Source organism: Oncorhynchus kisutch, linkage group LG4, assembly GCF_002021735.2.
Source record: "Oncorhynchus kisutch isolate 150728-3 linkage group LG4, Okis_V2, whole genome shotgun sequence".
NCBI lineage: Eukaryota > Metazoa > Chordata > Actinopteri > Salmoniformes > Salmonidae > Oncorhynchus > Oncorhynchus kisutch.
Window position 1 is genome coordinate 61,475,897 of NC_034177.2, and position 13,045 is coordinate 61,488,941.

The 13,045-nt window shown below is 44.4% G+C and overlaps 1 protein-coding gene across 2 annotated transcripts in view; it reads right to left on the reverse strand.

The window, feature by feature from the left end:
• Positions 1 to 13,045, reverse strand: part of LOC109889804 (TATA-binding protein-associated factor 172-like) — a 65,573-nt gene that overhangs the window by 9,445 nt on the left and 43,083 nt on the right. For both annotated transcript variants that reach the window (XM_031823369.1, XM_031823368.1), the window contains exons 25-28: positions 7,841 to 8,042; positions 7,445 to 7,593; positions 6,553 to 6,705; positions 1,623 to 1,744 (exon numbers count right to left, since the gene is read on the reverse strand). In XM_031823369.1, the coding sequence (XP_031679229.1) occupies positions 1,623 to 1,744; positions 6,553 to 6,705; positions 7,445 to 7,593; positions 7,841 to 8,042 (626 nt within the window). The remainder of the gene's footprint in view (positions 1 to 1,622; positions 1,745 to 6,552; positions 6,706 to 7,444; positions 7,594 to 7,840; positions 8,043 to 13,045) is intronic.

A 13,045-nucleotide genomic window follows, 5' to 3' on the forward strand; every position in this document is an offset into this window, starting at 1 on the left:
AGGAACATAAATTAGGTTACAATAACCATAGTGCCATTTCCACAGGAGTTGACATGGTTTCCAAGTCCTCCGTTGCTTATTCTGACAAGGAGCACTGGAGCACTACCAGACCCTGTCCGTCTCTAAAACGGTTTGCCATGTTGCAGGAAATATTTCTATAAACTCTGTAGTTAGGGTGAAATCCAGTCTCTTAAAAAGAGCTGGTTACTCCCACAGCAAATCAAAGTTGTCACAAAAGGAGACGTTCCTGTTCTCGCAAGGTTCCTTCGGGTACTCGTTTAGGGCAACGAGTCGGCTGAAACATTCTGAACCCCTTTGATAGCACGGGAGGGGGCCAGAGAGAATTGTTCTCTTCCCTGTGCTAGCGAGGGTGCTACAATTTGTTGTGTAGTAACTCCCTCAGATCACCTAAAGCGAAGGTCGTTAAAACCTGTGTCAATAATGAAGTAGTTGGCCAGAATTGTTTGGCAGGAGGGAGTTGATGTCATGGAAACAGGCTCCTGTGTGACAGTGGTCTTTGGGTCGGTCCACAGACTGTAGGCAAGCCAAAATCTCTCACCATTGAGCTGCCCACAATGATGGTGGTTGTGATGGAATCTGATGGTTAATTAAGGAAGAGGGAGAGCAGGATGGGACTGCCTCAGGCAGGGGGGATGGAGGCTTCGAGGGAGGCTAGCCTGATTCTTCTCACCAGCAACAGTGGATGGCGTCGGAAAACCCCAGGAAGGTGGCGGCTGGCCCGAGACCCTTCTGTCTTGAGTCAGTGATTTGTTGAACTGGGGTGGCCATGTGGGAGGGTGCCACTGGCTGTTGGTATATTCCCAGGATCCGTGTTGACTCCCGGGCTGGTAGGTCTGTATCAAGCAAGGTAAAGCTGCTTGATAGCTGAATCGGATCTTCTCGGATATATGAAAGGGGGGCCAGACTGCCTCCCTGATCTTCTACGGCTTGCGAGATCCAGTCGCCAATGGGCCGCAGAGTTGAGCTTAATATCTAGCCGTTGGATTGGGACAGATCAACGCCGCCCGACTCAGACAGCTTTGCTATAGGAGGCATTTAAAAACAGATTCGGTTTGCCTGGGCTACACTAAGAAAATAGGTCATCCGTTTCTCATAGCCGAAAGATCTCTTCCCTTAAGCTGCTTGGTGGTGGTGCATATAGGGCAGGCCAATCCCTGTCCATTTGACAGTTCCACAATCTCGTGATTGTGTGGAAATCAAAACACCTAAAGCATTTGTGCCCAGCCGTGGGGGGGAAAAAAACATTGGTGGGCTTGCACTGCTAGCGTTAGCCTACTCTGTTTTCATGACGGCTAGCAGCTAACTGCTACTTAAGAGGATTCCGGGACCCAAACCTGCAGTCCCAGCCGTAAAGGCTAACCGCGTCACGGAATTCAATAAAACTTGAAAAAATATTTGATGTAAACTATTTCATAAAAAATAAACCAAAAGTAGAACAGTACACTGTTCTGTTGCGTGGTCTGATGACGTCTGGTAACCACAAATGATATAGCAATCTGATGCCCGACTGCACAGTCGATGACATGGCATGCAACCGCAGTGCAACTACAATATAGTCGGCCTGGAACACGACCTGTTTGTGTGTTCATGCAGTTAAGTACCTGAGGTAGTGGTCCCCAGCAAGGATGCAGATGGACTGCAGGGTCTTGCCCAGGCCCATGTCGTCACACAGGATACCATGCAGCTTGTACTTATTCAGGAAGGACAGCCAGTTCACTCCATCCTGGAAAGATCAAAAGTTATTGAAACGGTCCATCAAATGAGTCATTTTAATAACCTTATCAATCACATTCTGCATACTAGCTATGGCAAGGAGAGACAATGACGTGACGCAATGAGCTGTTGCACTGCATTTTATGCCACACCTTGTGAAGTGATGAGTGAAAGAATTCATACAAACATTGTCACTGTGCTGATATTTTGTGTATGACTACATCACAGGCAGAATCACTGATCTACAAATCACTTTCCCATTAGAGAGATGGATGTTGGGCACAAAGCCCAACCCATTCCACCACTTTAAAATGTGTGTTCTGTCCAAAAGTCATTTGTCAGCAGCAGCTGCCCTCCCTGCTACATTTAAAGCAAACACTATTTGTAGAGGCTGGCAGAAAATAACGAGACGGAAGATAAAGTAGAAAGTGCTGAATTGCTTGTAGAGTTATTTAACTAGTTAGAGACAAGGCCATCCCTCATCTTTTAGTCACACACACACACACACACGCACACACTTTCCAACCCTGTTCCTTGAGAGCTACCATCCTGTAGATTTTCACTCCAACCCTAATCTACAGCAGCTGAATGCTTCTTGATTAGAGTTGAATCAAGTTATTCAGCCATGGCATTGTAAACATTCTTGTTTGATGAGCTAGCTGCTAGTTGACGTTAGCATAACTAGCTAGCTACTTCTGTGCAAATTACGATTTTGGGCTGTTATCTAAAGAAATGCCCTTGGAATGCGTTTATGGTTGAACTTTCTGTAAATTTTCATTCTAAACTACATGCATAATGGATGTTTGAGCACCACAAGAAACAAGAGAAGTCTGAGACCGATGCATCTGCATATTTCCGTTAGGGAACACCTCCTGAAGTGCGAAATAACTCTTTTCGCCTTTGCACTTCTAAACAACGTGATTTTTTGAAAGGGAAAAGTCTACAAACAAAATTTACAAAAATAAATATTTAAAAAACAGTCCATTCCGAACAGAAAACTATTGAAATCAAAATGATTCATTGATGAGAAAATGTGCTGAACTTCGGCCAAAATCTCCTCTAACTGCCGGCCAGTGGGCTTCCTCTCACTACCATATGTTTGGTAGTGAGAGGAAACGCCAAGCGGATGCTTCACATTTATACATCCGGCGAATTAACTGTCTCATTGTTCCATCTGTGGGTTAGCCATAATTAGTACTTTGTGCTTGTGGTAACTACTGACAACCGCACAGCAGAGCGCATTGTGCTTAAAATGTCAAAGGTTAACTGTGATTAACGCGTTAACTTTGACAGCCCTTACAATAATAATCCATTTGACTTTGTTGTACGATAAATCTATTGATAAACTGGGTAAATCAAGATGTAGTTTAGGCCTACTTACAATACAGGGGAAAGCATATTCAATGAACACATGCATTGAGTTACTGAGCTTTGGCAAATGTCAGTAGAGTGTTTGTCATCTGTAACATATGGAATTGTTTTGAAGATGTTCATACCATGGATCATCTAGCTATTGATTTAGAATTTTAGGACCCCTTTCGGTATAAAGAAATTGTGATAAAATATTGAATTTGGCCTACAACTATAGCCCATAGAAACACATGGAATAACACATTCCTAAAACGGCAAAGACAGTAAAAAGACATACACATAAGGAATACGATTTAAGTGTCTGTCCTATACCTAGTTGATATAAGAAAGCTCAGGAAATGTGTGTTTTTTGGACATATTTAACCCCTTATTTTTGTTGGCACAAAACTACCTTCATTTGTTTGTATGGGTTACCTTCAGACGAGTCCTGTGAAACTTGTGGGGGTCATAGAGCAAAACAGAGGACCCCATCATGTTCGTGAGAGTCTTCCCTTTCCATAGAGTCAAACCGTTTCAGACGCTACAGACCGATTTTCAGGATGTCTGACAAACACCGCTGTAGCTCTGCCACCTTCCCCCGCAGATGCTGAAGGCCAACATCCCTAGCTCAAATATACATCTAGCTTAAAATTGCTGGATTTTGATTGGGATTTTGATTATAATGTTACTTAGATTGACGCACAGCTGCATTAATAGACTCAAGGATATATATATATCTTTTAAAATCAGTCTAGATTCATTTGCATAATTTCATGTAATTGAATTGGAGTCAGAATATAACAAATCCAGTCAGTCAAACACGAACAGTGTTGGATCCGACCGGAATTATTATTTTGATGAATATAGTAAAGTGCAGTTAGTTTAGAGTTAGAAAGTAGCTTGAGTAACGTCAACTAATGGCTTAGTTTAGTCAGAGCGAGCTGTGAGCAAGTCAGAGCGGAGACTTGCTGCTAGACAACAAGCCAGAGCGGAGACTTGCTGCTAGGCAACAAGCCAGAGCGGAGACTTGCTGCTAGGCAACAAGCCAGAGCGGAGACTTGCTGCTAGGCAACAAGCCAGAGCGGAGACTTGCTGCTAGGCAACAAGCCAGAGCAGAGACTTGCTGCTAGGCAACTCAGACGCAAGCTGAAGCAGCGGAGCAGAGAGAAAGGAGAAGCATGCAAGCTAGCTATGCTAGCGACCCAAAACGTGTCAGCATTTCTCTATTGGTTTTCATATCCACCTTCTTTCATTGTCCAAAAGCCAAAGGCAAAATTCTAGTCATATTAACCCATCCTAGTTGTTGCATATTTAGATTTCCCCTCTTTCTAAGTCAACGGAGATGTTTCTCTTAAACCACTCCATCAGGTGCATCTTTTAGAACAATGTTTTCCGGCAAATTGTACGCCTTACGTGGTCTGCTTAATTACAGTAGTTGCACGCTCAATAATATGAGACGATCGGCTCGCTATTGTCGCATGTTTTTAAAGCTTTTAATTACAAATTTCCATTCCTTGTACCCATGCTGGGGCGTTAGGTCACGTGACGTATCGTATCGGGGAGCGCACAATCAGTGGGGCCAGAGTGGTTTTACGCTTCTTCCGACAACCACTTTTCGCTGGAAGTGAGACAGCTCAAAAAAAGCCTGAGTGAGAAGTTCAGTAAGCTTTTATCTACACTGTCCAACCATATACATCTGACGAAACGCAATTTTTTAATATATATATATATATATGTATCACTACACAAATCAAATTCTTGGTAACATTTTGCTATGCTGCTGTCAAGATTTCATGCAATCTTCCAATCTCACCTTTGCTAGAGTAGCTATCAGGAAGGTTAGCCGCCGCCGCAGACGGTTTTAGAGCAGGTGGGCACAAGAAAAATAAGAGAATGTTGAGTCAAATTACATAAGTTGCTGTTAGAAGCACACTAAAATCCTAAAGTATTACCTCTGGTTAGTACTGCAGCATATGTGTATGACTGATTGCATTAGTAGGGCAAAATAAATAACTTAAGTGGAAAAAGCCTAATTGATCAATGATTTATTGTGTACAACAGGAAATGTATACAGTACATGTGCATACCGTAAAACTTCAATTAATAGCCCAGGCTTTTATTTGCTGCAATCACTGGACACAACAGGCACTTCGAGACAGACTTCTATTTCCTTAATGCACACAGCTTTGTTCATTTGCATAGTTTATTGTTTATTTACAGCTTTTTAATCAATTCCTTAATTTCCTGCCCTAATGTGTTATCATTGACACCCTTTTGTTTTTATTAAGACAAACTTCCTTGACAGAATTATTATCCTCTGACTGTGCATTTTTTCAGCAGTTCTTACTTGCACCACTAGATGGCGCCTGGCCAATTTCTTGGGGTCTGTACTCCCGAAGTTGAATTTTTGTGCTTGCCAGTTAGCTATCAGCCAATAGCTAGCAGTTACTTACTGGCGATAAAAACAGCTGATTGCCATAATTCAGTAATGACTTGGAAAAGTTATGTAAATGTGACACATCAAACATTAAACCTCGTAAACAAGTCACAGTAACCTCGTAAACAATTCATTTAGACAGGGCGTTTATTTAAAACAGGCGTTTATATTGCTGAAATGTGTGCCATTGCCCTGCTACTAAAAATAGTGACAAGTGGCTATTTGAGACTCAGTGTTTAATTGAAGTTTTACGGTATGTATACATATTTAATTCTATTTCAATTTAACATGCTCATAATATTGTATAACCCTTGAAAATGTCATGTTGATAGGACTTTCCTATCTTGAGATATTTGAGTTAGTTTATTAATCCAAGTCCATTTTGGTGCCATTTTTGGAAAAGGCTCTGCCATTGACCAGTGCCTTATCTCCGGTGACCTTTTGACCCAGAATTCGTACACACAAATTGTAATATCTCAGCAATGGCAATAGTACTTTCTGTTCAACTAATTTGACTGTTTGGACGAATTTAACCGTTTGTTAACCGATTAATGGGGGTTGGTTAGTCGACTGCAAAAATGACTGATATTTCCTGTATGCTAGCTAGCAAAGTTCGCTTTCTGTGAATGCTGAATGTTATTTTGCTAGCTACTTAGCAAGCTACCGGTATCCGTCTTTGTACTGTAGCCTGTATGGACATTGTTTTGCCGAACAGGAAATTCATTTAGGGTTCAACATTTTTGCATTATTCAAGTGTGATAAATGATGTGCAGCATGAGTGGGTAGCAAGATGCAGCCTATAGGTTCCTTGAGGAAAGATAGCTTGCAGCAGTTTGACACAATAGGCACAGTGCGCTCGTGCTATAAAGGAGATCTCAGCTGCACCTATAGTCAAGGGCTGTTAGCCGATAGATTATGAAAAGGGCTAATATTGGCCCGACTAATTGTTGGTAGAATTCTAACACCCACAAAAAGTAAATGCACACATAAACACACGTAAAAAAAAGAATAAAGGCCATGTAAACACACACCTGCTGATACTTGCGGAGCTCAGCCTTGATGGGCACAGGGATCTTGTAGTTCTCCAACTTCCTGCTGTCCAGCAGCTGTTCCATGAAGTGACGCTCTCTGGCCTTCTGGCGAATCAGATCATCCGACATGGTGGGAGGATCCGGGATACCCGCCTAAGATAAAAAATAATCATAAAAAGGCAGACTCAAAACCCTTTTTACACCACTGACCTGAACCAAGCCCAGCTGTCCTTTGCTGACCTGGTTTCACATCCACCATAGTTGCAGGAACCTTGCTGGAAATAATGAAAAAATGTCATATCTGAGCGCATTACAATTGTGGTCAGCATGATAGTGTGAAAAGGGTGTAAGATATCCAAACAAACATTACCAGGTGCAAAAGCCAAGCCTCCAACATTTTTTATTTGGGAGTCAACTGTGTCTCCGTATGGGAGGTCATTTGGCTGACATTCAGCCGTCCCAATTCTGCAGTGCATCCGATTCATTTCTCCCACTTAATCTCTCTGATTGAAGTGAACCAATGAACTGACACTTAACTGCTGAGAGATGTCAATGTCGCCATGAAAACAAAATGCCCAACTTCATTAGAGTACACACACACATCCTCCAAATGACAATCACATAAAATATTCAGCATAGGAAAATAGTGAGATACTGTCCTCTATTGGGCAAAAGGCAAATAACCATATTGCACAGTAGGAAGTAACACCGCAGGTAGCTTGTAAATGGCAGATCTAGCGAGAGTTTGATATCGACTACACTGCAGTAGGACTAGGCAGAATCACAGATCTACAAATTACCTGGCATCCCAAAAAAAGACTAAATAAGTACTTGCAAACAAATCTCCTTAAAACATACTGCCTGTGCTGTATTGTTCGGTGTGTGTGTTTACCTCCAGTGGTAGCAGGCGGATGAGGGTGGCGAAGCACTGCGTGGCCATGAAACGGACGCTGTCACTGGGGTCACTCATGCGGCCCAGCACCGGCACCACCAGCAGCACAATGTACGGCACGATGTCCACATCCAACTGCTCCATCACACCTGGGGGGCGGGGGCCAAGGGGTCAAGGACAACCAACCACAAGACACCAACTCCCCTGGTTTCAATGTGGGGTTTTGGGTTCAATTCCTGCTGGGGTCACATTTACAAAACAAATGTTTGCATGCACTCAATATACTGTTGGATAAAGTGTCTGCTACATGGCATGTCCTTTTTCTATTTTATATAAAAACCATTGGTTGGTTGCTCATACGCGGGAACATGTCTGACTGACACGTATGAAGGATACAGGCCATGGCCTCGATGGCCCCCTCCTGCTTAGTGCCATCCTCGATGCACCCCAGCCAGGGCAGCACACATTCCAGGAACAGGTGCATGGTCTTCATGGTAGCGATCTTACTGAGCACACCAACGCAGCGTGCCGCCATGTGACGCACGGCCGTGTACGGGTGCTGCAGACAGGTGAACAGGTGGGGCAGGTGCTCCAACAACTGAAACGCAGAGGGGAAGAACTAAATCAGACAGACAATACAGTAAATGGGGGTATTTACAGACATTACGCTCCAAAATCAAAGTTTGCCTGATGTGTTCACGTCAAAGTCCTCTGTTGAGATAAACACACGGCCCAGAGCACAAGGTGGTGTTTTGGATTGTGGCAGGTGATGTACATGCGACAATTCCAAACACCACCACGTAATTTCCAGATACCTGTGCTCATCTTCACCATTCATTTTGGCTTGAGGCATACAGTGCCTTTGGAAAGTATTCAGTCCCCTTGACTTTTCCCCATTTTGTTACATTATAGACTTATTCTAAAATGGATTAAAACCCCCCCAAAAAATCCTCAGTAATCAGGTTTTCACATTTTTGCAAATGTATAAAAAAAAACAGATACCTTATTTGCGTAATTATTCAGACCATTTGCTATGAGACACGAAATTCAGCTCAGGTGCATCCCGTTTCCATTGATCATCCTTGAGATGTTTCTACAACTTGATTGGAGTCCATTTGTGGTAAATTCAACTAATTGGACATGATTTGGAAAAGGCACACACCTGTCTATAAGTCCCAGAGTTGACCGTGCATGACAGAGCAAAATCCAAGCTACGATGTCGAAGGAATTCCCCAAGAACACAGTGGCCTCCATCATTCTTAAATGGAAGCAGTTTGGAACCACCAAGACATTTCCTAGAGCTGGCCGCATGGTCAAACTGAGCAATCGGGGAGAAGGGCCTTAATCAGGGAGGTGACCAAGAACCCGATGGTCACTCTGACAGAGCTCCAGAGTTCCTCTGTGGAGATGAGAGAACCTTCCAGAAGGACAACCATCTCTGCAGCACCCCACTAATCAGGCCTTTATGTTAGAGATGGAAGCCACTCCTCAGGAAAAGGCACATGACAGCCCGCTCGGAGTTTGCCAAAAGGCACCTAAAGGACTCTCAGACCATAAGATACAAGATTCTCTGGTCTGATGAAACCAAGACTGAATTCTTTGGCCTGAATGCCAAGCGTCATGTCTGGAGGAAACCTGGCACCATCACTACGGTGAAGCATGGTGGTGGAAACATCATGCTGTGGAGATGTTTTTCAGTGGTAGGCACTGGGAGACTAGTCAGGATCGACGCAAACCTGAACGAAGCAAAGTACAGAGATCCTTGATGAAAACCTGCTCCAGAGTCCTCAGGACCTCACACTGGGGAAACGGTTCACCTTCCAACAGGACAACAACCCTAAGCACACAGCCAAGACAACGCAGGAGTTGCTTCGGGACAAGTCTCAATGTCTTTGAGTGGCCCAGCCAGAGCCCGGACTTGAATCCGATCGAACATCTCTGGAGATCTGAAAATAGATGTGCAGCAATGCTCTCCATCCAACCTGAGAGCTTGAGAGGATTTGCAGAGAGCTTGTAGTGTTATACCCAAGAAGACTCAAGGCTGTAATCGCTGCCAAAGGTGCTTCAACAAAGTACTGAGTAAAGGGTCTGCTACGCCATCTAGAATCCAAGATGGCGTAGCAGCAGGACGTGTGTATTTGTCTTATCCCGTGTAAATAGCTGGCCTTTTTCGTATATATCTTAAACTCACTTTCTACTTTCCTGCAACCCGCCTCACCCAATGTGGTACGGATCTGCTATTTTTATTCCTTATAACTGGAACTTCCATAAGGAGCTAACCAGCTACTAGTCTTTGTTAGCCACGGCTAGCGGTCTTCATCTTTTTCCTCTGTCACCAGCTAGCCACCACCAGCTCGGACAACGCCTACAAGTCTGCACAGCGCAATATCAACCCAGAGCATATCGGACTGCTTTCCTGCTTTCCTGCCGCTCTGAATCATTACACCAGATCATCACAACTAGCTAGCTGCAAATGACTGGATACTGTTTGCTAACGACTCTGTCCCGAAGCAAGCACTAGCTAGCATTGAACTAGCCTCGAGCTAGGCCCATATACCAGCTAATTCTAGGGCTACAATACCTCCTTTGCCAACTGGACTGGACCCTTTTTTGTCGACACAGAGCCCCGCCGATCCATCACGACTGGACTGCCGACGTGACTGCCCGATGTGGTCTCAACTAGTAGATGGTTCTACGATGTCGCCGAAGAACCATCTACTAGCCCCAGCCCGCTAGATTTTCTGAACGTTGTATCCCCTGCTCGCCTAGCGTAGTAGTGACTACTGAACAGCACCCTGACTCACCTATTGCTGCTCTTTTGACCCTATGATCACTCTGATACACAGCTGACTCCCCTGGACTGTTTCAATAACACGGCACCTAATTTTTTTTACCTGTCGCCCCCAGCCTCGTACTCAAATCCTGTTTGTACCTAACTGATCCGCTCTGCCCATTTCATTGTCATTTATCCGTTGTTGTCTCAATATGCCTTGTCTACTGCTGTTTTGGCTAGTTATTATTGTTTTATTTCACTGTAGAGCCCTCATTACCGCTCAAAATGCCTTAGATAGCTCTTTTGTCCCACCCCACACACGTGTAGACCTCACTTGGCTTAACTGGTGCATCCAGAGACGAAACCTCTCATCGCCACTCAACGCCTAGGTTTACCTCCACTGCACTCACATCCTACCATACCTTTGTCTGTACATTATGCCCTGAATCTATTCTACCACGCCCAGAAATCTGCTCCTTTTATTCTCTGTCCCCAATGCACTAGACGACCAGTTCTTATAGCCTTTAGCCGTACCCTTATCCTACTCCTCCTCTGTTCCTCTGGTGATGTAGAGGTTAACCCAGGCCCTGTAGCCCCCAGTTCCAATCCTATTCCCAGGCGCTCTCATTTGTTGACTTCTGTAACCGTAAAATCCTTGGTTTCATGCATGTTAACATCAGAAGCCTCCTCCCTAAGTTTTTTTTTTTCACTGCTTTAGCACACTCCGCCAACCCTGATGTCCTAACCGTGTCTGAATCCTGGATTAGGAAGGCCACCAACAATTCTGACATTTCCATCCCCAAGTACAACATTTGCCGCCAAGATGGAACAGCCAAAGGGGGTGGAGTTTCAACTGTGCAGGCTATGTCTTGCTATCCAGGTCTGTGCCCAAACAGTTTGAGCTTCTACTTTTAAAAATCCACCTTTCCAGAAATAAGTCTCACTGTTGCCGCTTGTTATAGACCCCCCTCAGCCCCCAGCTGTACCCTGGTCAACATATGTGAATTACTTGCATCCCATTTATCTTCAGTTTGTACTGTTAGGTGACCTAAACTGGGATATGCTTAACACCTCAGCCATCCTACAATCTAAGCTAGATGCCCTCAATCTCACATAAATTATCAAGGAACCTATCAGGTACAACCCTAAATCCTCAGATATCATCCTGACCAAACTGCCCTCTAAATACACCTCTACCGTCATCAACCAGGATCTCAGCGATCACTGCCTCATTGCCTGCGTCCATAATGGGTCCGCGGTCAAACGACCACCCCTCATCACTATCAAACGCTCCCAAAAACACTTCAGCGAGCAGGCCTTTCTAATCGACCTGGCCCGGGTATCCTGGAAGGATGTTGACCTCATTCCGTCAGTAGAGTATACCTGGTTATTCTTTAAAAGTGCTTTCCTCACCCTCTTAAATAAGCAGGCCCCATTCAAAAACATGTAGAACTAAGAACATATACAGCCCTTGGTTCACTCCAAACCTGACTGTCTTTGACCAGCATAAAAACATCCTGTGGTGTACTGCATTAGCATCGAATAGCCCCCGCGGTTTGCAACTTTTCAGGGAAGTTAGGAACCAATCTACACAGGCAGTTAGGAAAGCAAAGGCTAGCTATTTCAAACAGAAATTTGCATCCTGTAGCACAAACTCCAAAAAGTTCTGGGACACTGTAAAGTCCATGGAGAATAAGAGCACCTCCTACCAGCTGCCCACTGCACTGAGGCGAGGAAACACTGTCACCACCGAAAAATCTACAATAATCGAGAATTTCAATAAGCATTTTTCTACGGCTGGCCATGCTTTCCACCTGGCTACCCCTACCATGGACAACAGCTCTGCACCCCCCACAGCAACTTGCCCAAGCCTCCCCATTTCTCCTTCACCCAAATCCAGAAAGCTGATGTTCTGAAAGAGCTACAAAATCTGGACCCCTAAAAATCGGCTGGGCTAGACCCTCTCTTTCTAAAATGATCTGCCGCAACCCCTATTACTAGCCTGTTCAACCTCTCTTTCTTATTGTCTGAGATCCCTAAAGATTGGAAAGCTGCCTCAGTCATCCCCCTCTTCAAAGGGGGAGACACTCTAGACCCAAACTGTTACAGACCTATATCTATCCTACCCTGCCTATCTAAAGTCTTTGAAAGCCAAGTTAACAAACAGATCACTGACCATTTCTAATCCCACTGTACCTTCTCCACTATGCAATCTGGTTTCCGAGCTGGTCATGGGTGCACCTCAGCCACGCTCAAGGTCCTAAACGATATCATATCCGCCATCGATAAAAGACAATATTGTGCAGACGTCTTCATCAACCTGGCCAAGGCTTTTGACTCTGTCAATCACTGCATTCTTATTGGCAGACTCAACAGCCATAGTTTCTCAAATGACTGCCTCGCCTGGTTCACCAACTACTTCTCAGTAAGAGTTCAGTGTGTCAAATCAGAGGGCATGATGTCTGAACCTCTGGCAGGCTCTATGGGGGTGCCACAGGGTTCAATTCTCGGGCTGACTCTTTTCTATGTATACATCAATGATGTCGCTCTTGCTGTGGGTGATTCTCTGATCCACCTCTATGCAGACGACACCATTCTGTATACCTCTGGCCCTTCTTTGGACACTGTTAACAAACCTCCAGACAAGCTTAAATGCCATACAACACTCCTTCCGTGGCCTCCAACTGCTCTTAAATGCAAGTGAAACTAAATGCATGCTCTTCAACTGATCGCTGCCCGCACCCGCCCGCTCATCTAGCATGACTACTCTGGACGGTTCTGACTTAGAATATGTGGATAACTACAAATACCTAGGTGTCTGGTTAGAC